At 46.9% G+C, this 26,091-nt stretch overlaps 5 protein-coding genes across 5 annotated transcripts; all 5 read right to left on the reverse strand.

The window, feature by feature from the left end:
* Window positions 1-658: 658 nt before the first annotated feature.
* Window positions 659-2,425, reverse strand: LOC128725029 (lactase-like protein). Its single transcript, XM_053818747.1, has 3 exons — window positions 2,201-2,425; window positions 1,557-2,123; window positions 659-1,489 (listed from the first exon to the last, which is right to left on the reverse strand). The coding sequence occupies exons 2-3, from the start codon at window positions 2,103-2,105 to the stop codon at window positions 659-661; spliced, it is 1,380 nt and encodes a 459-aa protein (XP_053674722.1). The 5' UTR covers window positions 2,106-2,123; window positions 2,201-2,425.
* A 487-nt stretch (window positions 2,426-2,912) lies between these two features.
* LOC128725031 (myrosinase 1-like) lies at window positions 2,913-4,741 on the reverse strand. The gene is made up of 5 exons (XM_053818749.1): window positions 4,722-4,741; window positions 4,445-4,652; window positions 3,810-4,382; window positions 3,170-3,717; window positions 2,913-3,096 (listed from the first exon to the last, which is right to left on the reverse strand). Exons 1-5 carry the CDS (start codon window positions 4,739-4,741, stop codon window positions 2,913-2,915), a joined length of 1,533 nt encoding a protein of 510 aa, XP_053674724.1.
* A 556-nt stretch (window positions 4,742-5,297) lies between these two features.
* LOC128725032 (myrosinase 1-like) lies at window positions 5,298-7,170 on the reverse strand. Its single transcript, XM_053818750.1, has 5 exons — window positions 7,163-7,170; window positions 6,774-6,984; window positions 6,206-6,683; window positions 6,064-6,152; window positions 5,298-5,999 (listed from the first exon to the last, which is right to left on the reverse strand). Exons 1-5 carry the CDS (start codon window positions 7,168-7,170, stop codon window positions 5,298-5,300), a joined length of 1,488 nt encoding a protein of 495 aa, XP_053674725.1.
* A 287-nt stretch (window positions 7,171-7,457) lies between these two features.
* On the reverse strand, window positions 7,458-13,667 carry LOC128723656 (myrosinase 1-like). The gene is made up of 6 exons (XM_053817418.1): window positions 13,510-13,667; window positions 9,472-9,691; window positions 8,825-9,397; window positions 8,436-8,747; window positions 7,915-8,153; window positions 7,458-7,834 (listed from the first exon to the last, which is right to left on the reverse strand). Exons 1-6 carry the CDS (start codon window positions 13,569-13,571, stop codon window positions 7,582-7,584), a joined length of 1,659 nt encoding a protein of 552 aa, XP_053673393.1. The 5' UTR covers window positions 13,572-13,667; the 3' UTR covers window positions 7,458-7,581.
* A 6,332-nt stretch (window positions 13,668-19,999) lies between these two features.
* LOC128725350 (probable multidrug resistance-associated protein lethal(2)03659) lies at window positions 20,000-25,405 on the reverse strand. The gene is made up of 9 exons (XM_053819087.1): window positions 25,083-25,405; window positions 24,439-25,020; window positions 23,998-24,366; window positions 22,905-23,934; window positions 22,608-22,721; window positions 22,215-22,536; window positions 21,045-22,093; window positions 20,826-20,972; window positions 20,000-20,753 (listed from the first exon to the last, which is right to left on the reverse strand). Exons 1-9 carry the CDS (start codon window positions 25,403-25,405, stop codon window positions 20,697-20,699), a joined length of 3,993 nt encoding a protein of 1,330 aa, XP_053675062.1. The 3' UTR covers window positions 20,000-20,696.
* Between the last annotated feature and the right edge of the window lie 686 nt (window positions 25,406-26,091).

A 26,091-nucleotide genomic window follows, 5' to 3' on the forward strand; every position in this document is an offset into this window, starting at 1 on the left:
CAAGCTTACCGAAGCCACTGTTCCAGCGAGATATACTACACCTCATTACGCCGAGCACTTCCATGCGCTTGGAAACATGCACAACGACTAAGATGTGGTTCTCCACGTCTCGCGATCGTCAATCACTGTTTCAAGCAAAGCGAGAGTGTGTGTGCTCGCTGCTAATCTTATCGTGCCGTTGAGCCGATTCACTATCAATGCCGATGCAAAGGAGCTCCGCTAAACCAGAGATTGCGTTGGAGCAAGCTTTTTTTTGTACATCAGTATTTACTCGACTTTTTGTCGCGGTTAACGATTAGAGAGCTGGAATTGGCCGATAGGAATGGTGGTACTCAATCCACCGGAAGATTTAGCTGAGTTCTAACACTCATCCAGTCGTTAAATTTACAGCTTAGTGATTTGTCACTTGTAGAATCAGTTGCTTCTAGTAGTCCGATAATACCCACAATTCAAAATAGGTTATTAGGTCAACTAGGTCGTTTGATGGAGTGGAATTAGAAAGAGTTTTCGAAGGTTCATATTGGCGTTTCAATGCCAAACTAAATGATGAACAGTATTAATTGGCAAGATTAAAAGTGCTTATGTACTCTAAGATGTCTACAATAAATTTTTGCTTTTTTTATTGATATCCAATGATCACTTTAAATTTCATGTAAACTTACAACCGTAACACAAGCGCTGTGAAGCCAATGCTAACAAACAACAGCTTCGAAAGGTACAAAGTACTGGCGGCTCCATCATCATCCTCCGTAGTGATCTCCGTTTGAACGGTTGTCGTCGTAATCGCTTCATCCGGTCCCGGTATGTACAGTTCCGGTTCCGGCATGTCGTCCGGATCGATCCATCTATTACGCACAATGTTACCGAACGCTTTGGCGGAAGACTTTGCGTACCGTGGCAAACCGGGATCGCTATAGTTCACGTAGTACAGCCCAAATCGTTCCCTAAGCCCCGCACGCCACTCAAAGTTATCCATCAGACTCCAGGCGACGTAACCACGCACGTCACACCCATCCTCGATCACGTCCAGGATTGCGTTCAGGTAGTCCTTGTAGTACTGCACCCGGTTAACGTCTCGCGTACCACCGAGATCGCTGACACCGTTCTCCGTGACCCACAGTGGTGGATTGTTATACTCACGACAGATCCAGCTCAGCACATTGTACATACCCTTCGGGTACACCTTCAACCAGGAAGATCCTGTCGATGGCCACCGGTTGTCCTGAAAGTCAACCGTGTTGCGATCGTGATCGAACGACGGTACGCGGAAGTTGGCCGTGTTGGCCGCATCGTTCATGTACACCAGATTAGTGGTGTAGCCGTTGTAGCCAAAGAAGTCCGACGATCCTTTCAACTTGACGAGCTCTTCCGCCGTGAACGAGGGGAGTCGAGAGCTTTTGAAGCCTTGCTGTACGCTCAGATTGCCGATGCGATCTATCATCACTTGCGGGTAGTTGCCGATGTAGATCGGGTGCATGTATATTCCAAACTGTGAATAAAATTCGCAATCAGTGCTTTGATAAAGCTCCCGGAGGGTGTTCTCAAAAGTGTCTTACCAGGTACTGCATAGTGATTTCGGATGCTTCCCGTTCACTCTCCGAAACTGGTTCAGCCCAGGATCCGTCGACAGTGATACCGATCTGTCCACCCTGAGTTGGCTGAAATTCCTTCCTGTACAGCTCCACCGCATCCGCATGAGACAAAAGCAAGTAATGGCTGCAAAGGTACGTGTAGATGCCAGGAAAGTCCAGTCCCGGTGCCATCGCATCATACTCATACGGTAGTCGGCACGTTTGCGGAGGCTCATTGAACGTTGTCCAGATCTTCACCCGATCGCCAAAGTGCTCAAACGCGACACGTGCGTACTCGCGGAAATATCCCACAATCAGACGGTTTGTGAAGCCACCCAGCTCCTGCAAACGTTGTGGTGTATCCCAGTGATAGAGCGTCACCATTGGAGTTATATTGTACCTCAACAGTTCGTCGATAAGATTGTTGTAGTAATCGATTCCTTTCTGGTTGACTTCGTTGCTGATACCAGTGGGTAGTATGCGGCTCCATGCTAGCGAGAATCTGTAGATGTCAACACCTAGCTCGCGAATCATCTCCACATCTCGACGCCACTTGGAAGTACAAAAATAAAACGCACTCCTTCATAGTTCGTGCTTGAGCAATCCGAAATCATTGCCTAAATACCTACATTATGGTAGCTGTCACAAGCCACGTCTCCATTTGTTTCGTCGGAGATTTTCTCAGGATGATTGTGCACCAAATGATCCCATATCGATTCTCCTTTTCCGTCTTCGTTCCAGCCCCCTTCGATCTGGTACGCTGACGTCCCGACACCGAACTTGAACCCCTCGGGAAACTTGCGCTGGCCGTGGACCAGCTGAACAAAACTTTTAGAAGCATTTAAGAGTACAAGAACTAGATTAAATTAAATCGACTAGCTGAATGACACAGCGTGTGGTACTTTGTCATACCTCCAGCACACCAGCACAACACACAAGATCGTCTTCATCGCTGAAATACTACGTGCCCGGCAAGGGCCAATGTTAGCTTGCTTATGTGGCGTAATGCATCCTATCGATGGTATAAACGGTTCTCTGCGGACCATCACGAACAGCGATTGTGCTATCATACCCCCTGTGACCACCTTAAGATGCTATCTATCGGTCGTCTATCGCTTTATTATACTGTCATCATGGAATTGTTCTGCGTGATACGCTTACCAGCCTATGCCTTGAAACGAATCTGGAGTCGAATGTCGAAAACACTGAGCTATAAATACTCAAATTGATTCCAAACATGTACTCCAGGAGGTTCTTCATTGGTAAATTGAAATTGGAATGTATAAGTGACCAAACCTTGACTTAATATGCGTGCGATCTGTCTATTCTTTATTATAAACATTAATTCACAACTTTTGTGTCTTCAGCCGGCGTTGGAGGAGGTATGAACACGTCCGGTTGTGGGCGATAGTTATAATCGATCTGACGAGTTCTAACGATGTTTGTAAGCACCTTCGACGAAGCCTTAGGATATCTTGTGCGCTCTGGGCTTTCAAAATCAACGTAGTAAAAGCCAAACTTTTCGCTGTAAAAGGACATCATTAAATAAATAAAACACTACCGATCGTTTGAGATCGCCCTGGAGTACTGAAACTTACACATATCCTGCACGCCACTCGTAGTTATCCATCAGGGACCACGCGACATACCCGCGTACATCGCAGCCATCGTCGATCGCATCCAGAACCGCGTCGAGGTAACTGTTCAGGTAGTCCATCCGTATGTCATCCATGGTACCACCGAAATCACTTACACCATTCTCAGTGATCCATATTGGCGGATTGTCATACTCCGTCGTGATCCAGTTCAGCAGCTTTCGCATACCCCAAGGGACGATGTTTAGCCAGGGCGAGGCTGCCGTTGGCCAGCTTGGATCTCGGAAACCGATCACGTTCGTATCGTGACCATGCGACGGTCCATCAGTGGGATCGTAGGGTCCGTTATTGGCCATCACCATAGAACTACCGTATGTGTTCAAGCCGAAGTACTCAGAAGTGCCCCGGATACGCGCGACTTCCTCCGGTGTAAACGAAGGCAACCTAGACTCGGGAAATCCCTGAGCAATACTTAGATTGGCGATATCCAGGCGCATTTCCAATGGATAGTCTCCCGTTTTGGAGAAGATCGGATTAGCGAACCATCCAAGCTGGTAGTGAATTAGAAAACAGTACATCTCAGATACATCTAAACCAAGATAACGAATAAACGCTTCTAGCATTTACGATTCTAGTATCTTACATTGAAACGCAATGTTCGTTCCGCAGCTTGACGATCTTCCTCAGCGTCCGTTGCTGGCTCACTCCAGCTGGAATCCAGCGTAATTCCAATCGAACCCTGTTGCGACGGTTTGAACTCATTCCAGTACAGATGTACGGCTTCGGCGTGCGCTTTCAGGATATTGTGTGCACATAGATACGCCGGGATCCCCGGGAAATTGTACCCCGGTGACATCGCATCATTTGCGTACGAGTTTTCGCACGTTTGCCACGGCTCGTTGAACGTCGTCCAGATCTTCACTCGATCACCAAACCTCGCAAACAGAACGCGAGCGTACTCAGCAAAGTGATCCACAATTAACTCGTTTGTCCAGCCACCCATTTCTTGCAGCCGCTGTGGCAGATCCCAATGGTACAGTGTCACCATTGGAGTGATGCCGTTACGCAAAAGCTCATCGATTAAATCGCTGTAATAATCTATGCCAGGTTCGTTGATTTGGTTGCTGATTCCGGTGGGCATGATGCGAGTCCAGGCAATCGAAAATCTATAAATGTCTACTTCAAGCTGTTTCACCATCTCCACATCGCGCTTCCACTGTACATTTTATGAAGGAATAGTATTAGAACTTTGCAACTAAGGAAGCAAACATTTCTCACCAGGTGATAACTATCAGCTGCCACATCTCCGTTGCTGCGATCAAGGATCTTTTCCGGGTGTTCGTGGGACAGACGGTCCCAGATGGACTCACCCTTACCATCCTCGTTCCAACCGCCCTCGATCTGGTAAGCAGAAGTGCCGACTCCAAATTTGAACTCATCGGAGAATCGACGCTGCCCATATACGGCAGCACAACAAACCAATACCCTAACGAACCCAATGAATGCCAATCAGTTACCAATAAGCGGTGCTGTTTCAAAATCGTATTTTGCTTACAATATGCAGAGGTGTCGCATGATGACCACCATCTTCCTAGGATGTTCTCACTGTACTGTTCCTATGATTGGTTTAAGTCCTTATCTACTCTTCGTTCGGCAACGATGCCATACTTATCGCTTGTAATCGCACAACCGAATATTAAACGATATCTCGCAGACAAACGCTCATCCTTATCTGCTATCTTTCTAGAAGCTATATTCGCGTTATATAAGCTCAGTTATCGGGCAAGTCTTGACTGGTTTTTTTCAATTGGACAGCAATCAATTTCGCTCCCAGAGATGTCCGTTATCTTGACGTATGCCACACGCGAGACCGTATCAAAACTGCACTTAATTAAACGATTGCCTTCACAATCCCAAAAGATATGCTTGTCGTGATAGCACAACCGTCAACAATATGCATTTATTACAAAAACAATTGTTTCCATTTGTGACATCCTAGCGAACTACGACTGGAAAGGTTGGAGGGTAAAATTTTGATCAAAAAGATAGCAAATCTTGCTCCCATGTAAATCTTTCCTTTTATTCAATTTTCATATCCTTTAACATGCTGTGTTTTATACGTGTAACATGGTTAATTTCCATCAGGAATCAAAACATCCGGTTGTGGCAGGTAGCTAGGATCGATCGATCGAGTTTTAACAATGTTGGCATACACCTTAGCCGATGTTTTCGCGTACCGAGGCCGGGCAGGATCCGTGAAGTTGACATAATAAATCCCGAATCGTTGCGTATACCCAGCGCGCCATTCGAAGTTATCCATCAACGACCATGCGGTGTAGCCTCGCACATCACACCCATCATCAAGTGCATCCAACACCGCGTTCAGATACGAGTTGTAGTACTCGACACGCCGCACGTCATATGTACCATCGCGATCGCTCACGCCGTTTTCAGTGATCCACACCGGAGGATTGTTGTACTCGTCACGGATCCACGCGAGCGCTCGGGACAGACCCTTGGGATAAACTCGCAGCCAAGACGACGCCGATGTCGGCCAGCTAGGATCTACCGCCTCTACCACGTCCCGGTCATGATCAAACGATGGTACATCGAATCCTGCTGGATTGGTTGCACCGTTCTGCCACACCAGACGTGTAGTGTACGCATTAAATCCAAAGTAATCGGACGATCCCTTTATCTTCGCCATCTCCTTCGCCGTGAATGTCGGCAAGCGGGACTTGTGAAAGCCTTGCATGGCACTGAGATTAGCGATGCGTTCGATCATAACGGGCGGGTAATTACCGTGATAAATTGGGTGCATGTAAATTCCGATCTGGAACATGATCAACGATTAACTTAATACCTTCGTAAACCTCTTTCCACTTTCAAATACCCACATTGAACTGCATCGCACGGTCAGACGCATCGATGTCATCCTCCGAGTTGGGTTCATGCCATGCCGTATCAACGACCATTCCAATCATTCCTAAAAAAAATTGTTTAGTAAAAACCAAGCAAAATCCTCACAACATCACTCACCCTTTTGTCTTTTCTGGAAGTGCCTACGGTACACCTCCACGGCATCCGCATGAGCCAGTAAGACATTATGTGAGCAGAGATAACTGTAAACTCCGGGATACTTCAGTCCGGGTGCCATCGCGTCCTGCTCGTACGACTCCTTGCATGGCTGTTTGGGTTCGTTGAAGGTAGCCCAAATCTTCACTCGATCACCGAATCGCTCGAACGCGACTCGGGCATACTCCCGGAAGTACTCAACGATCTCGCGATTCGTCCATCCACCCATATCCTGGAGACGTTGCGGTAGATCCCAGTGGTACAGCGTCACCATCGGCGTAATGTTATACTTCAATAGCTCATTGATGAGATTGTCGTAGTACTCAATTCCTTTCAGGTTAATTTTGTTGCTAATTCCGGTTGGCATGATACGGGACCAAGCCAACGAGAACCGATAAAAGTCCACGCCTAGCTCACGCACCATCTCAACATCCCGTTGCCACTGGAAATGCGAAAATGTGCGACATGATATACCAGGGATGTAGCTCTATTACACCGACTTCTAAGATGTGAGATTCAAGCCATGCCTTACCTGATGGTAGCTATCGCACGCAACATCACCATCCGATTGATCAGCAATTTTTTCTGGTTTCTCATGAGTCAACCTATCCCAAATCGATTCACCCTTTCCGTCTTCGTTCCATGCGCCCTCGATCTGGTACGATGAAGTTGCTACTCCGAACTGAAAGTGTGCTGGGAACTTTCTTCCATCATTGGAAGTTGCTATCACCACCGAAAGGATCCTGCAAGTGAAAACACCAGTTTCAGCCCATACAAGACGATTCAAGAAAGCACACACTAAGACCTACACGAGCTGTATAGTTACAAGACATGTCGTCTTCATCGCGCTGGTTGTCTCCAAACTGTGATTCTTCTGAGAAACACACAGCTTTATAAGATCGACCAGCGAATGATACTTACCCACCCATCATAGCCCTCGCCTCTTTCCAACTCATCAATATTAATATCAAATAATCGTTATCTTTCAGCGATCTCAAAATTAGCGACTTGCATATCGACACAACACCACAGGGGACAGAGTAAAATCTGAATAATTAAATACGAACCCAACACACTGCGCTAAAAATACCGCAGTCCGCTAAACCGCAAGCTGCGTCGAAGCACTGACCCCAAGCGATCTGATAAGACGAACCAGCAACGGTCCAATTTGATATCATGCAAACTGCAATACTTTCACATCTTTATTCGGTAGCATCGTCGTTATCAATAGGCTAGTTACAAACTTATCTTACTATCTCACAAGGCACACATACGCTTCACAGGGGCTGATTCATAAATAAATCTCTTACAAGTACGGAACGTCGAGATCTCGCGAGCCGTTAGCATAGCAGGGCTTTGACTAGCGCACCGATGGTGGCCACCAGCAGGCAAATCACAGGTACTTTAATGCTCAACCGGTCACTGCTCGACTGGTACGGTGCTGGAGGTAGTAGCAGCACCTCCGGCGTTGGCCGGAAACTCCAATCGATCTGGTGTGTCCGGACGATGTTGGCGTACACCTTGGCAGATGCTTTCGGTGTTCGAGTCCGATTCGGACTGGTGAAGTCGACGTGATAGAGACCGAACTTTTCACTGTGGAAGCAAAGTAAATGATACCTAACGTCAGATGGCAAATACAAGAGGAAGATATTAGCTCTCTGATGGTTTCGTACGTGTAGCCCGCCTTCCACTCATAGCTGTCCATAAGACTCCAGGCGATGTACATCTGAATGTTGCAGCCGTCCTCCAACGCATCCAGCACGGCCTCGAGGTACGAGTTGAAGTAATCTATGCGCTTAATGTCGTTCGTGCCGCCAAGGTCACTTACGCCGTTCTCGGTGATGTAAACCGTTGGATTGTTGTACTCTCGCCGAATCCAATTCAGCAGCCTGTTCATGCCAAACGGCACAACCTACAAGGACCAGAACGGTGGGGTGAGCTGGTTATATAAGATATGATCGGAATGTCGATTGGGCGTTCTAAATGCGCCCCGATTCCAACTACCATGCTTCGGAAGTCACACAATGACACCGGTCCGGTTCGTTAGTGCGAAGAGTTGCACACTAATTGGCATCATTAATCTTCCGTCCCTTGGCCCTTGGCGTGGACACCTTAAGGTCCACTAGCCGCCCATTGCAAGCTTCCGAAGCGCGATTAGATCAACCCAAGATCAAGTAAACTTCGCCATACTTACATGCAACCAGACAGACCCGCTCTTGGGCCAGTCAGGTTTTGCGGACTCCACCACGCCCATGTCATGGTTGAAAGAGGGCACCGGGAAGTTGGCCGAGTTGTTGCGATCGTTCTTGCGCACAAGGATACTAGTGTACGAATTGATGCCGAAGAAATCAGCCGTGCCCCGGATGCGCTCGATCTCTGCTTGAGTGAACGCAGGCAACCTCGATCGTGTATAGCCCTGTTGGCGACTCATCGCACTGATGCGATCAATCATGACCTGCGGGTAGTTACCGGTGGCGGAGAATATTGGATGTCCGAACCAGCCAAGCTGCAATCAAGTGAACAAAGGCTACCATTGGTTACTATCGCTCGTATGTGAGCATCTTCCGATTGTGGTCTACTCACATAGAACTGAGCAGCCATTTCCGAAGCCATTCGATCATCTTCGGAGTTCGTGGCTGGTTCCGGCCAGGACGTATCAAGCGTGATGCCGATCTTGCCCTGTTGCTTAGGCTGGAAGATCCGACGGTACATGTGGACCGTTTCAGCATGAGCCTTCAGCAGGTTGTGTCCGCACAGGTACGATGCGATTCCCGGATAGTCTAGAGCCGGTGCCATGAAGTCCACGCCGTATCCATGCTCGCACACGTGCCACGGTTCGTTGATGGTCGTCCAGATCTTCACACGATCGCCAAACTGCTCGAACGCTACTTTCGCGTACTCCTGGAAGAAAACGATCATCTCGGGGTTGGTCCAACCTCCCAGCTCCTGGAAGCGTTGCGGTAGATCCCAGTGATACAGCGTCACCATGGGTGTGATGTTGTACTTCAGCAGCTCATCGATCAGGTTGCTGTAGTACCCGATGCCAGTCTTGCTGACGCTGTTCAAGAACCCGTTCGGCATAATTCGAGGCCAAGAAAGCGAAAACCGATACACATCCACGCCGAGTTCGCGTACCATCTGCACATCTCGGCGCCACTGTAAGAGAAGGCATCTCGAAACGCAATCAACTCGATGTCCCCAAGAAACTCTGGCCTAATCCGGTCACTTACGTTGTGGAAGCTGTCCGAACTGATGTCCCCGTTGCTGCCATCGGCGATCTTTTCCGGATGACGATGTGTCATACGGTCCCAGATGGATTCGCCTTTGCCACTCGCATTCCAGCCACCCTCGATCTGGTATGCCGAGCTGCCAACCCCGAAGCGAAAATCGGACGGAAATCGTCGCGTTAATCGCCCATCAGCGACCGATGTGAGAGCGAGCAGAGCGAAACTGTGCGGTTGTGAAAGAAAAATGGAATCAGAAAAAAGACAACGAATGAAAAATGCATCCATAATGTGACGGTGTCGATGGACAACCCCTTCTAACTCTAAGTCCCCCTTCTAAGTAAACAAACAAAACGGCACCCCAACCCGAGCACACTAATTGCCACCTGCACGTACTAAACGTCACCAACTGATCAATTATCGATCAGGTTCACGAGAAGGTTGACATTCGTGCTGATGGCGCCGGGCGGAGAACCAATTGCCTTCCGGGCTCTAAGGAGGGCGAAACTCATTGCGTAGGGCGAGAAGGGATACATTATTTTATCGGCTACACTCCACTCCTTCGACGACCTACGTAAGCTGAAAATTTGCATTCCTCCGCTTTTCAATCGGCAGGCTGCCAATATCTCCGGTTCGATACCGATATCAAGATGATGAAATTTAAAAATCAAATCAACTGGAACGACTTCCACCTTAATGCACGGTAGCGGGATCGAGCTGTGAAGGTCGGCCATTTTTTTATAGCCCACCTTGCTGGTAACAGGTGCAATGCAGTTGATGTCTTGTTCTAGCGTATGAAATTATAATAAAACAGCTCGGACAAGGCCTACTTTGCCAGCCTGACAGGTGACGAGAGAACCTCTCTCAGGCAAACTATCAACTTGAAGATGAATGACTTGTTCCGTGCGTGTCTAATCAGAACTTCCGCTGTATTCATTAGCTCCTTATCTAGACAACGGACATTATACAACGACGAGTGTCGTTGTTGAAGAATTAAGAAGAGAAAAGCATACAAAACCTACATATCCCAACGACAAACAGCTTGTGCTTGTGGAAATTTTATTTAATTGAAAACCATTAAAACCCCAATCGAGAAATTTCATCGAGCATCACGAACTAGCATCTCATCGAATCTCAAGATCGAATCGGTAAGATAAGCATCGTCAGTTTTATGTAAGATGCCGCTCAATCACGATCGTAACGCACGGAGCTTTCGATCACTGGCATGATGCAATAGGAGGACGATATTATCTCATCGGAAATTCTCGCGTGATGTGGAGCCGCTAAATACTTCCTTAGTAGGTCACTGTTTAGGTGTTAATTACGTGAAATGAATGCTCGAGTTGCAGATTATCGAAATTTACTAACTGCTTGCGTGAATTTTGCTTACCAATTAACAATTGGTGGTTGTGAATACATATAATTTTGACATTGTTATGTTTTCATAAAGAAAAGTATACAAATTCGCACAGAATTAGTTGATCATATATAATCAGCTCCAACAAATGAGCAAGCACAACGCATAGAAGCAAAACGACTTAATGTTAAGGCAATCTGCATTCTTTAAACATAAAGCAGCAGTCTATCGACGATTGGCAATAACACCCTCAAACTCGTTGTCCGCTAGAACAACACGTTTAACGCTACATACAAGCTCACGTACCAGCGATTGGGGTTAAAGCACAAGTTATTAAAACGCTTACTGAATTTATGATTTACATCTATCTGGCTGCTTCAGGAGCCTCAAAGCCTCATTTCTGGGTTCCACGCATCACGCAAGGTTACGCTGGAACCTGTACTGAAGTGAAAATGTTGGCATATTTTTACCGCTTTTCCAAACGAAACATGACACCTCGTCGACACACTGTAACAGCACGAAGATCGAGCAAAAGTGGGCTGATTAAAATATGCACTCGAAAATAATCCTTTCGCACATAAGCACACACATTCGAGTACCCCGAATAACGGCCCGTCGAACCGGACTACGGCGATTAAACAGATACTTGAGCCTAAGCTGACCGTATTGGAACTGGGTTAATTAATTAAATCCTACTCGTCTCATAAACTGGCTGGATTTAATATCATTGAGCATAATGACACATTTATTTAATTCATCGATAAAAGAGGTTGAAAATTAATCAACTTTCAAGTCGTTTTCCTGAACGGTTTGAAAAGATTTTTGTATCTCATCTCTGGATAGAAGATACATCAAAATCAATCTACACCCGATCGTATTATCAATCGAGTCTCGAACGATAATTATTAATTACCATTTTATTCGGACACCATGACACAAATCATAACCTGCGAAGTGGCCGTTTCCAATGGTGTCTACATGATTAATGAGATCGTAAACAAGGATAGTAAAAAAAAGGGACCACAACATGCCACCACTTCATTGCACAGCACGTTCCAGTTGGTCTTCTACGACTGCATGTTTGCACAGCATTACGCTGTGGCTCGAATAAATTCCGGCCACGGGTCGACCTTCGCATGTTGACAAAATGTTCAAAGGCGAGCCCCTGAACCTGACATCTGCAGTGTGAATGAGCCCCCTACTCAGAGGGCATTTGCGTACGTTATTTTCCAGTATGCCCGACGTGAGGGCTAGGTTGACATATTACGTGGGTTTAAAATATGAATGAAGCCTCTCATGAATATGATCACAGATCTCTATGGGCCGATTACACCATCAGGTGTAATTGATTTGTTTACCTCCTTGTAGCTTAAGCATCGTGTTGAATCGATCATTCGCTCTCCGTTCGAAAATCGACCCGTATTACGACAACATAGTAATAAACGGTAATCGAAGCAGAGGCTAACTAGAGGTTAATTGAGAACCAAACGTCATGCTTGTACTAAGTACTGCAAAAAGCCTCTTCGCAATTACGAGTCGATGACGCTTCTTGTTCCTCATTATCCCGTGGGCATCCCAAGTGGTACAGCTTTAGGAACCGGTGGTTCTGGTGCGGCCTGGATGATCGTGGAAGGATGAGGTTTTTTATTGTGCCATGCTTCCTCCGTATTGGTCCACTTCCATCGGTGAAAGGCAAACATTGAACCGGATCCGACTCTGGAACAGAATATTTGTTCTCTTTCGAGCTTTTATTACGGCAGAAGGCATTTAAGCGATATACGCAACAATGATTTTGGCCATAAAAAATTCACACATTGAGCTCGATTGAAACTGCCTTTCATGAGCATGTGTTCGTTCGTGCGTTACAAATTGTTTCCACTGTACTGAGAGAGCAGCAGATGAACGAAACAGGTTAGAGGAATATATAGCTGCTCAATGTTTTGAGTAGGACTTTAAAACACAGTTAAGTAGCATTTTATGTAGCGCATTTACGGACTACTTGCAGAATCACAAACTTCAACCCAACCTAGTCTTTCCAACCGTTACTAACATGTAGTCCCCTCCTCTACAAGATGGTGTGTCGTGATCACTAAAGCCCTAGCAGGCCACTGACGTTCAAGATCACATTTCCAAACGTCGCACGTGCAACTCAGCACGATGAGCGTACGCAATTTTCTCGTCACTGCCACAAAAGTATGCGCTTCTGAACTTGACTCCGTTTCCGCAGCACGAGTTGGCGACGATCGCCAACTACAATCATATTAGCTAACAAGATACATGATTTTTAAATCTTTATATTGGTGTCTGAAACGACGAAACATTGCGCAATTTATGTTGGTGACAATAGGAACATTGCGATGAACCAAACATAATTATCAACAGAATTCATGATGACCATGATCGAACGGTCCACAAACGACAACGTCCAAGGTGATCGTGAATGATCGTTACGCAGATCACGGCATCCATAGTAAACGATATTATGAGCAACATAAACGACGATTGGAAGAACCGAAAGCAGAAATTTTACATCAGAATGCAATCTACTTGGATATAAGCAAAGCACCGAAAATTCATCAAAGTTAGTTTCAGTACTGGTTAGCTCTTATTCCAACTCCAAAGAGGCTGTAAACTGAAATCGGCCTTGTTCTTTTTCATCACCTTCCATATCCATAACCCCCACTTACACTGCAAAAGCCCCGGGTAGCAGCAATCCGCGATGGATGCTGGGAGATGGCGATTGTACCATTGTCTCTGGTTGCAGCTGACCCCAATCCGAATTCCAACCAGCGCACACGCACTCGTTCGACAAACACTCGTGAGGCTGCAACAGCTTGTGCTCTTGTGTTTGTAACCGCTTTAGACTGCCCTTTTTTTGACACTTAGTACACTTAGTACGAGGGAAAATTTGTCACTTTCGACACGATCGTCTCTTTTTCTGCACCAACGATTGCTTTTTCCACCGTTTTTTTGGGCGCTTTCTCAGCTCTCTCACGCACGCTAACTGACGGCAGAGGATGCTCGTCCACGTTCCGGCGGGAGATCAAGACACGATGGCAAATGGAAGCGCTTCTGCAGCACAAGACAGAGCACCACACGCTCTCGGTGTTGCACTGAGCGGTCCCAGTGTGCTGTGGGGCCAGGTGAGCAAAGAGACTAACCAGCCCCAGCGCCTGATGGCCCGTATTTATATGCGGGCTTCGAGCCACCACCGGTGGGAAAACCAGAAACCGCCGGTTTTGCGAACGATCGCTTTCGTGTGCCCCTTGTGGTGGGTCTCGCACGCGCTTGCTTTGATTTGGGGCCTCACCGGCTGCAGGGTTGTACTCCAAATCTACGTTTGGAACCCCAAGTGATTAATGTTGCCGCCTTCGGTTTAGGCCTCAAGAGCCACGATCGTTGTCCTGCTTCTTCCTGGATTCGGTTAGACCATCGACGCGGAGGGTTGTGTTCGGAATTTCGGAAGCTTTTCCGCGGTGTTGTACTTCCCCGACACGTGCCAGATACCTTCATCTCGATAATCCTCCCCCACGATGTCTGCTGCGCAATACACCTTAATTACATTGGGTCAACGGACTCGTGCGCATGTTTGGAGACTCGTAAACTTTAAACGTTAAACGTCAGTCTAAGCCCTAAAGCTTTTCGCGTACTTGCTTCACCATAGTGATCGATGTTCAGCACTGATCGAGAGCACAGCACACAATTGTGACGATGCAGCCTTGTGCTGGACACCCCGGACGTCCTTCGGCCATACGCCTCCCGCCTTACGCCACCAAAGCCCTGTTCCGTGGTGTTCCGTCGTAATTTGTGCCCACTGTGCGAGCTGACAAATGATCCCCCATTCTGGGAGCCCCAGAGAACGAACCTGATACTGATGATGGTTGATGATTAGAACGAGATAATTCACCGGCGCCCCCGTGGGCCGGGTGGGAAATTTCTGATCGCCTGCTGAGCGATGAGCCCCATTCTTATGGGTTGCGGAATTAATTGATAGACCTAGCATTCCCCAGCGAAGAAGTGCGTTCGTATTGTGAATGAGTTTCATCGATTTTTTTTCTCTCTCTCTTTAATGGACGTTCAAATTAATCCAATTCGAAGCCAGTTAGGTAGCACCGGTTCTAGGTAGGCAAAAGAATTAGGCTAATTAGAATCAAACGACGAGCGAGCGCGTTCGTGTTTATTTTCGTATCATGAAGACAGTAAGCGTTTTGGAGGCCTCTGTCTGATTGAAGGGCAGGAAGATCATGCTTAGTTTTATCTACTTAATCCGAGTCTCATATTTAGGGTCACTAAAAGGTATTTTGCTGCATTCTTTAGGAAGTGTACAAAAACTCCAGGGCTAGTCTATAAGATCAATTTAAATCATCAAGCATTCAACTAATAAACACGGGTTTTGGGGGTTTTACTTCAACATCTTGTATACAAAATTTAATTGAAATTAAACACAAGCCTGAAACAAGCATGTTCGTACGATCGCACAGTTGATCTCGTTCTAGGAATAGGGTTAATAATAGTGCAGTCTCACTTTCCGCTTAACGAACGATAACAAGTGATCTTCTCCACGGTGTGATCTTTCCCGCGAACCAGCCTGCGATCAAAATCACGAACATCCACACCCGTAAAGCCGGTTTCCGTGGGTGTGGACTTTTTTCAGTCGGTTACTCATCCGCTTGTGAGTGCTAAGAAAATCCCCAGAATTTCTCGCGTCTTGTCGCATCTCGTCGCTATGATATATTTGACAACGATTAAGCGGTGATTCCCGTGATATCATTATTGTCGATCTGTGCGCTTAAGCAAAGAACCCGAACGATCTCTGGAGTGGCATTTCCGTCACATTCACCGCATGATTAAAAAAATGCTCCCCCCATCGGAACCTTTCAATGCACCTGTCTCGCTCGGCAATCGACATCGCAACAGGTGGCACGATTTCGTGCGTATGTCAGGTTAAGTTCTAGCACCCTTTCCAGTGCCGTTCCTTGCCCATGGATCAGACACCATTTACATATCCTGCTCCGGTGCATGTTTTAGATACGCAAATTTTGCCCACCTCCTTCGAGCCGGCTTCCAACCGGCATTGAATGGAATGGCATTAATAATTGCTCCTAGGGTGGTTCGCACTAATTTCCCGCCAGCAGGTTGCAGTAATGCTCGTCGATAACTTAATTGCAGAACGTACCGAGCAAGGCGTAAGACAAATGGTGTTTGCTGTATTTTAACCATTTTTCTTCCTTTTTCGCGAGTACTTTGAGTCGTTATAAAGTTAATCATTTAACGGACTGTTTGTGCGTGCGTTGATTATAATTTATTATAGCAAAAGCCCACCATTTGAATAATTGAGTATATTAATCAAGAAACGCTTTACGGCTGCGAAATAAACGTTTAATTTCGGTACATGCAGCATCCTGCTCTTCCGGTAACATTTATATCATTAAACTGGAATCGTATCCCTGGTTCTGGGTGCAATAAAAATAATCCTACCACAATTTAATCCATTCCCTGAAATTGCAGCATCTTCGTTCGATACGGTGATGATTGGATTAAAGATGAAAAAAAATCTCGCTTAAATTACCGTTCCGCAGAGGTGAAATATTGTCCGTCTCATTAGAGTGCATCAGCAGACAGTCAACATAAAATTGTCTACTTTATTTGCCTCGACGTGTGGGCCTCATATTTGCACCTGAGTGTTTCGTTTTTTTTGCCATCATGCAATTTGTAGAAGTAGATGGATTTAACTCGTCTCACGGAACACAGACCATGTGATTCAATTATTATAAGCAATACAAAAACCGGACTCCAACATTGAGGCTAATGTCATCGATGGTCGGCAAATGCAATTGCTTACCAATTGATTAGTTACAATTGCATTATCTGGCGCAAATCAGCATGCTGCACCCACCGCGGGGCAATGGAGCGACAAATAAAAACCCAAAACATAATCGATTGATCACCCGATTGTCAGATGATTCAGCATCAAAGTGACACGATCGCTGACCTCCGCGGGTGTGAAATAATAAATCATCGTCATTACGATAATCGCGCCACCCGACGTCTTCACACCTCCCAGGCGAGAATGAAGTTGCATTTCTTTTTTTTTCCTACTCGTCACTTGCACTGCCCGAAGGTCGATGGACCCGCACCCTGCCGAGTCCTTCCGGTACCAAGAAGGTTTTGCTACACCTCCAAACCGGCTAGAACTCCACCAGACGATCATTTGCACGGCGTCCATGAATGCTCTGGAGGGAGCGCCGGGATTGTTCCTAAAAGAGCGGCCAATAAGCTTCTCGTTTTGTGTCCATTTTATACCCCGCCATATATTTTATAGCCCTTCCCGTTTAACGCACCTATAATTTGATGCATTAATGATTCAAGCACGTTCAATTACCGACCCACGGTTGAGAGGGGGAGCCTGTGATAAGACAAAAAAAATTACACCACGGTAACATTTTCCCAGAACGGAACCGTTTAAACGACATCTGAGGGAGCGCTGCTACAAAGCGAATCGTTTATGCTGTGCGTTCACTTTCACGATCTATAATTGTGTACATAAACTGGTCACGCAATCTGGGAAATAGATAATAAAAAGGAGCCTATAAGGATGCAATTAAACGTACACAAAAAAGGCTTCATTGAAAATAAAACGCCATTTAATGTAATAAAACTTAAATTGAAACTTATACCACAGTTTCGTACCTCTTAAGACGATCGAAGCGCTGTGTGCCATGGATTAAGCTCCCCACGGCATAAAACCCACATTCTATGCGCCTTGATCCTCGCGGATCTCGAATTTAAATTGATGGAAAAAGAATCAACTATAAATTACGATCACTTGTTCGTATCACGTTCTCTACGTCAGACGTCAGCGTGGAAGCAAAGCGATACAATCTTATCATTCCTCGGACTGGCATTCCTTCACGAGCCCTGACCGTCAGGTCTTAAGCTGTGCGAAGAAACTGTACGCAACATACGAAGCATAGAAAGAGGGGCAGGAAAAATAAACCCTAGCGTAATTCCCACCACGATGCAGCATCGGCCTAATCGTACGCACCAACGTCAAGGACCGGTTCATGCGGTCGTTGGATATTTCCGTGCGCCATCAACTTCCCAATGGCGCGAAGGTCAGCTCTCTCAGCACGGGAAATGGGGTTGGCGTGAAATTTCGAGCACTTGCAAACGACGTCCATCTTCAGGGTGACTAACGCGATGCTACACCTGCCAACGGTTCCGGCGGCTGTTGACCCAATGTGACCAGTGGCATTGACCACCGGTGTTGGTAAATAAATGCAGATCGTGATTCATTTTTTGCTCAAATGCGGAAATTAAAGCTCGCGAAAATGACACAAAACTGTTGCTTTTTTTCTGGCATCATCAAGCTTCAATGAAGAATAGAACGACGCATAAATCCAGCACACAGCTCAGGGACGGACGAGAAAACACTGTGATTGAAGCCTGGCCACAACATAATTCTTCTACACCGAGTCGGTCTCGGCTTGTAATCACGTCGCAATTATGTCCATCAAATTTCATTATCCATCCAATGTTTACCGGTTTTTGTAAAAACTATGCTATTCCACCTCAAGTATCAGGCCTGCTGGGTGTGTCAAATTGGCAGCAGTAGAAGCCGTGAACCTTGAGCCGTAGAATGGCGAGGCGTATGGTAAGAGTCGGTGCTCCGAGTGACGTCATTAGATCCTTCAAAGTTCAACGACGACAACCTGCGGTCTCGTGCGGCATCTCAGATAAATCACCCGTACCGAGGACCTGGAGGATATACAATCTTTCAGCGTGAAAGCATGAAAACGTGTGACAGCGATCCTATTGTTAGCATGTCGCTTCAAGAACGATCTCTTGACGATATTATCGACCTAGAGTTGGTCAGGCAAAACAGCGTAATGGAATACATGATTTGAAAGGCAAAAATCTTCGAAGAAGCTGAACACCTAACCAGTGAAGCCATGTGATATTGATCATTCCTCCCGATCTTGTTTCTGCAACAGTTACAAATCGTGTTCTATCAATGCCTAATTACTTCTACACGTGTTCTTGTAAACAAACTGACCACCGTATCTATTCCAACGAATAACGTACCGACTGGTACCGAACGAAACCTGTTTCGCTGGGGGCATTTTTGTTCGAAAGCCAAACTGTGGCTCGCGAGCATAACGAGGGAACGGGGTCATAAAATGTTCACACCTTCAACCCAGCACCAGATGAAGCCAGAGGAGGCTGCTGGGTTTAAAGGCCAAGCAGCACGCATGTTTGCGTGTTTTTTTTTCTTTTATTCACTGCTTTTCCATTGTTGCTATCTGCTTAAAATCTGCTACACGCTACGAACACGATGTGTCATTGGTAATTGGAATATGCGTGTTGGAGCTTCCGCCGTCGTTAATCAATTACCGAACTGCACGCGAATTCCAGCTGTTCGTTAGAGCAACTGTTGGCATTCGTTCCAAGCAGTGTTCTTTCGCATCTAAACAGGTCCCTTTCAAGCCATGTGTTCGGTCAATGTTTGACCGTTTCCAAGGATTCGTAGCAAACATCGTCTAGGGAATGGGCCACCGGATGAAGGAAAGAACTGACCGTCATTAATGACTTCATATTAGGGTAGAACTTCATATGTTGCTCCCCATTAGTGATCAGTTGTTTGACATTGTGCTTATGTATTTACGTCACTAGGTACGATCGGAAGGGCAGTATTGAACGCGAAGTATATATAATTATCCGTAACGGCATATCCCTGGAACGAAACTCTACCAAGGACATATAAAATATATAATTCAATCAAAGCAAAATACGCATTGTTGACGGTTAAGCAGTTAAAACCAGCTTTAATGTTGGGATTACGTGCAACGAACCTATAGCAAAAAAAAACATCAAACTTCAAGTCTATATTATTAAAATATTAATTTGCATGCGACATCGTTGAATACATGCTTTGTGAGCTTTTGGCTATTTTATTGTGACATTTCTGTTTCAAACTACCATTAGCACTGCAACGAAATATTTTAAAAAGAGAACGGCTGTGTCTCCTCGATGCGGATAGTTGCAAACCATGTATGGAGCAGGATTTTTTCGGAATATATTAATGCAAAAAACTACCCCTCGTTCTAAAAACAAGCAGCTGCATAACTGCTTCTGGTCTTTATCAGTCATCTCAGACGCAAAACCTCCCGCCGGTTGGAGCGCTCGACAGTGATACACAGATATGATTTATTTGATCGTGTTTCTGTATTTTTTTACTTACGGGTTGAATAACTTAACTTTAAACCTAGTGTGGTCGCTGAGATGTGTATTGTTTAAGGCACCAAATGAACGTAACATACACCGACAGCGCTGCTGGGCGCGGAAAAATCTTTAAGCACTAATATACCTTTCCTTTTTGTAAGTCTCTAACATCGACATAGCACGCTTGAAAGAACAGTAAACGTTTTACGAACATTCTACATGCATCATCGATTTTCACGTCGAGTGTGTTGATAAATCTAGGTAATACAGCTAAACTCACAATCGATTTACATTAGGCACTCGCTACAGGTGTACACACAAGCACGAGAAGATCCACAGAATTTCCACGCACAGCAAGTATTAGCTTAACTTTTCTACATAAACTAAACCGCACCGGCAATTGGTGAGAGGAGGTTATACTTCTTACGCCACCATAAACATTTAAACGCTAAAGGACAGAATTTGTTCAATGTTACTTATTACTTTAAGTAAAGGCCACTTTAAGCACGAGGTTTTCTGAGCCGCCTCTTCGTGGGGCTGTTTTGACCCACCATTCACATTATAGAAACGTGACAAGAGATTTTCTGCATTAACGAAACCTAACTCTTACGAACTACACTCTGCTGTCACAAATCGCATGCTTGGCACGTTCTTAGTTTGCCGATACTGCTTCGGTTTTCTGCTGCGACTGCTGCTTTTGATTATGAGACTGTAAAAGAGACCAAGAAAATATATCACGCATTAAGAAACACTTCTGCACAACAGGTGTCTGAGCACTTACCTCTTCCGCTATCTTAAGTAGTGTGTTAAACGTGCTTTTTCCTGTCTGCTTGACCATGCCATAGAAAACTTTGGGTCCTCCTTCAGTTGTCAGTAGCTCGTAGGGCGTGCCGAACTCGACACAACGACCCGCGTCCATTACAAGCACCTGCGTGGTGACAAAGACAAACATTTCCCTATAAAAATTGATCCTGAATAGAGATTTATACCACAGGCTTACTTTGTCCGAATCCATGACGGTGTTCAATCGGTGGGCTATCGTCAATACTGTACAGTCGTTGAACTTTTCCCGAATCGTCTGCTGGATCAGCTTGTCGGTCTGCGGGTCGACGTTCGCAGTTGCTTCGTCCATCACCAGCACCTTGTTCTCACGCAAAATTGCTCGCGCAAGACAGACAAGCTGTCGCTGGCCCACACTGAAATTACTGCCACCCTCGTTGATCTTCGAAGACAGTCCAGAAGGTAGCTCGTTCACAGCCTCTTCCAGCTTAACTTCCTTAAGCGCTCGCCAAAGCTTCTCGTCCGGATACTCGTCAAATGGGTCGAGATTGTAGCGCAGTGTTCCTGAAAACAACACCGGTTCCTGCGGAATGATCGACAACTTCGCCCGCAAATCATGCAATCCCAGCTGACACGTGTCGCGAGCATCGATCACGATCGAACCTCCGTTGTACGACAACCGGAAGAGGGCGTTGATCAGCGACGACTTTCCTGCGCCCGTCCTACCGACGATGCCGATCTTTTCACGTGGTTCAATTTCGAAGTTCAAATCACGTAGCACCAAATCACTGTCCGGGTCGGGGCTGTAACGAAGCGTAACCTTTTCGAACTTGATTCGTCCCTCTTGGGGCCACTCCTTTGGTGGTTTCTTATCCGGTTCCGCTTCGAGTGCCGGCTCTGGATCGACGTTATCGTACTCCACAACGCGCTCCACCGAGGTCATTGTATTTTCCAGCTCAGCCGACTGTCGCATGCCCCACTGGACCATGCCCGTCATTCCGAGGGCTTGCGTAATGGCCAAACCGACATTTCCGCCGCTATCACCGCGAATGAAGAACGTTAGCGTCACGATCGCGATGTAGATCACACAGAACACGTCCAGATAGAATCCGAACGCACGCGACGTCGAGATGAAGAGGTAGAACGCGGAACTGTGAAGATCCTGGTGGGAATCGAACTCTCGTACAAGCACCTTTTCTGCACCAAAGGCACGGATAGTAGACAGACCAGACAATGAGGCCGACAGATGAGAATAGATTGGCGATCGTGCTGTTGAGAAAAGATGCAAGAAAAAAAGTAGGATTAGTTAATTATACAATCATGCTTATGATCAATTATGAAATTTTCTCAATTTTCAGCGTTAATAGATCCTTCTCGAGACCATACTTACTGATCGCTTCCACTCGCTTAATGTTACGCGATGTGAGCAGATAGAAGGCTCGCATGAAATAGAATATGATACCGATCACGACCGTCGGGATGAGATTGTACGGATTGACGATCGCAACTACGACCACGATTCCTATCAGCGATAGGAAAATCTGTATCACGTCCACCGTCACGCTGGGCAGATACTCGTCTATCTGGCCCATATCCTTCGAGAATCTATTCAGAATACGCCCAGACGGATTCGTGTTGAAAAAGTACATAGAAGCTCGGGTGATGCCGTTGAACATGGCGTCATGCAGCTTGCGAGAAGCTTTCATTGCGGTCTGAACAGGAAAAAAAGGAAGAATTTCATCAACGTAAAGTGAAAAGTGTACGTAAAAACAAAAGAACTTACCCTGAAGAAGAACATGCTTCGGGTGAGTGTAATAATAACCGTTGCAACCGTTAGCCCGGTGAAAATGTAGATGTCGATGTAACGATCCTCATCCTCGTTGCCCGTTGCAAATACCTGCCGAAGGGCGGTGAAGAAAACAGCGATTCCACTCGATGCCACAGCAGGCAGCACCGTGGATGTAATCGGTGGCGCAAGAGTGGTTGCAATCGTATCGTTAAAATCTTCCTGTCCATCGAGATTGGCCATCGTGCCATTTTCCAAACCACTGAATAGGGGTTGTGTCTGATCCTCGCTGACCGCGGGAAGCTTTTCTTCGGCTTTATTCACCCAGTAGGTTAGGAAATAATCTCCTCCGGAGGCACACAGCTGCGACAGCAGGAACATGAACAGAATCAGCAGCACAACGAAGGTACCTCCACTCGCCCGGAAATACGCCCGGTATATGTCGTATCCGATCGATCCCTCCTTCTGCCGTTCCTCGACAGCCTTCGCCTCTGGAACGTCGGTCTCACCTACCGCCGAATCCATGCTCGATTCGCTGTTCTGACGCTTATACAGGCTACCCGAGCGCTTCATCGACTCCGTGTCCGTGCTATCATCCTCCTTCCCAGACGGGGCCACCAGCAACTGGGCAAAGTCTTGACCACTCTTGCGCAGCTTATCGTACGTCCCGACGGCCTCCACTCGACCATGCATCATCACGACGATTTGATCCGCATTCTGCAGATACTGCAGCTGGTGCGTCACCAGGATCACGATCTTGCCTCGCAGATAGTCGCGCATGCAGTGGTCGAACAGATGCCTGCCAACGTGCGAATCGACTGCACTAAGCGGATCGTCCAACAAGTACACGGCCGCCCTTCGGTATACGGCTCGGGCCAAACTGATACGAGCCTTCTGGCCACCGGAAAGCGAAACTCCGCGTTCACCTACGATCGTCTTATCACCGTCCGCGAACAGATGAAAATCACGCTCGAGGGCGCACGTTTTCACCACCTGCCGATAACGATCACGGTTCATCGGCAACCCGAACAGAATATTCTGCCGGACTGTGCCGGAAAACAGCCACGGTTCCTGGGAGGCGTATGATACGTCCCCGTTCACCTTGATTCGACCGGATTCCAGCGGAAGCTCACCGAGAATCGCATGAATCAAGCTCGACTTGCCGGCCCCGACTGGTCCGATGACGGCCACAAGCGTGCCGGGTTGCACATGCAGATCAACACCGTCCAGTGTTAGTTCCGTCGCCTTCGGATCCCACCGAGCTACGGCCTTTTCAACGATCACTCCCGCATCCGACAGGTGATTGTTGGTCTCGACGGGTTCGCTTTCTTCTTTAAGTCCGTCGGATTCCGAATGCCGAATGATCTTGCTATTGGGTAACGCCAGCGGATCGATGTGCGATTTCTCGTCCAATTCGGACAGAGACGACGACGTAAGCTCGTTGTCGCCACTAGCAGTCATTGAAACGCCTTGGGCCGACTCGATCTCCTCGTACTGCATGAAGTTCTGAATGCGGCGCACGGACACGAGTGCTTCCGCGAACTGTCCAATGCCCTGCGGGAAGAAGATGGTCATCGTCGTGCGCAGTATATTGTAGTACGCCGTGATGGCGAACGCCTTCTCAGCCGTCACAACCTGACCGGCTAGGGCATATGCCACCAGGCTGAGGAAGATAGACACGCGTGTGGTAAACATGATGAACGACAACAGGATACCGCGGATGTACGACACGTATCGAATTACTTTGATCTCCTTCCTGCAAGAGAACGCAACAGACCGGAACTGTGAGAGCCCGAAGAAAGGATACCCGAAAGCTCGCTCTACTTACTTCCGTGCCATTGCCACGAGTCCGGCAAACGGTTTCTCCCACGTGTACATCTTGATCACTTGGATACCCTGGATGATTTCGTTCATCAACCGAACTCGCTCGTCGGTACGCAACGCCGTGCGTAATCGCAACACGGAAGTCTTCTTGCCTAGGTACGCCTGTAGTGGTATGAATAACAGCAAAAACAGCACTCCATATACCGCCGAGTGCCCGATTTCCCTGTACATCAGGTATGTCACAACCAGCGTCTCCAGTGGCCCAATCCACAGGTAATGCACGAATAGTACAGCCAAATCCAACCGACCAACATCATTTGAGAGCAGATTCACCACCTGTCCAGCGGTAGTGTCACCGAGGGCCGTCTTGCTCAACCGGAGCGATTTCCGGTAGATCATACTGCAGGCTGCCACACGCAACTTCATGCCAAGATGCAACTGGGATAACATGTACGGATGGATGAACAAGACGTTGATCGCACTGCACAATACAACAGCTGCCGCGTAAAGGTACGCCTCAGTGATGTCACCCTCTTGGCGGGAATAGTACGCCACAAGCTTGCCCAAGAAAAAGGGCTGAGAAACTCTACAAAGAAAAGAAAGGCCTTGAAAATATCATCCAGAATCCCTAACCTGCCTGTCACTTACTTAAAAAGCATCTCCAAAGTCAGCAACACAAGCCCGAGCAAGGCTATTTCCCAACCAAACACGCGAAACCCAGCCCTTAGCAGCTTTGGTTTCCGGTTCTTTGAGCGAGCCTGCTTTAGCTCGTCTTCCCAGGCCTCGCACAGGGCATTACCCAGTCCATCCGATTTGTGCTCCCTCAGCGGCTGATACAGATCGTCCGTGTTCAGCTCCTTCTTGTAGCCCTTGAAGAAGATCGGTATCGTCCATCCGAATATGATGTATGAGAGAAAGTTAGCCCGCTGCCTCGGACAAGGCTCGCGTTCTGTTCGTTTCTGTGCCTCCATGATGCGCTAGAGTGCCTGCGGAAATACAAAACCAGTCACACAATTAACACGATTCACCCTTAAACCTTTCACCACGGCATGCACGCCTAGAATGCCGCTTCCGGAGGAGCTGATTGGAACTGAAGAGAAGTGAAACATCATCCAGCATGCACGCACGATAAGCAGCTGGGTAGGATGCGGTTTACTGTTTTTAAACAAGAACCAACAAGCGTAGTACTGTCTCAGACGCGTAACAAAGACAGTACATGCTAAGGGTCAAGGGTTATCAATGAACCGCTTCAATGAACATTGGCACGAAACTGGACGTAATTCATTTACAACTGGGTGATGATAAATTAACATATTTAAAACATTCTCTAGATAAATTGAACACCACATCGCCCTGCAATCTTGATGAAAGTCACCAAATTTACAATCTCCCGAGCAAATTAAAATGGATACAACTTCTTCCACTGAACTGACCGTTGGCGGGTGTCTTAAGGTTAAATTCGAGGTGAAGGTTTCTTCGACAGCACACGTAACACGTTCATGATCAGCAAAGCTACTCAAAATGCTACCGCAAGTCGTTCGTCCGGAACTTGCTCTGCTCTGCTGCCATTCCGGACGTTCGTTTCTGTTCTCGCCGTCGCGCGAAACGACCGCGAAACCGAAAAAAATCCACTAGCTCGTGCTTTTTCACGGTCTAG

The sequence above is a fragment of the Anopheles nili genome, chromosome 3, assembly GCF_943737925.1.
Source record: "Anopheles nili chromosome 3, idAnoNiliSN_F5_01, whole genome shotgun sequence".
NCBI lineage: Eukaryota > Metazoa > Arthropoda > Insecta > Diptera > Culicidae > Anopheles > Anopheles nili.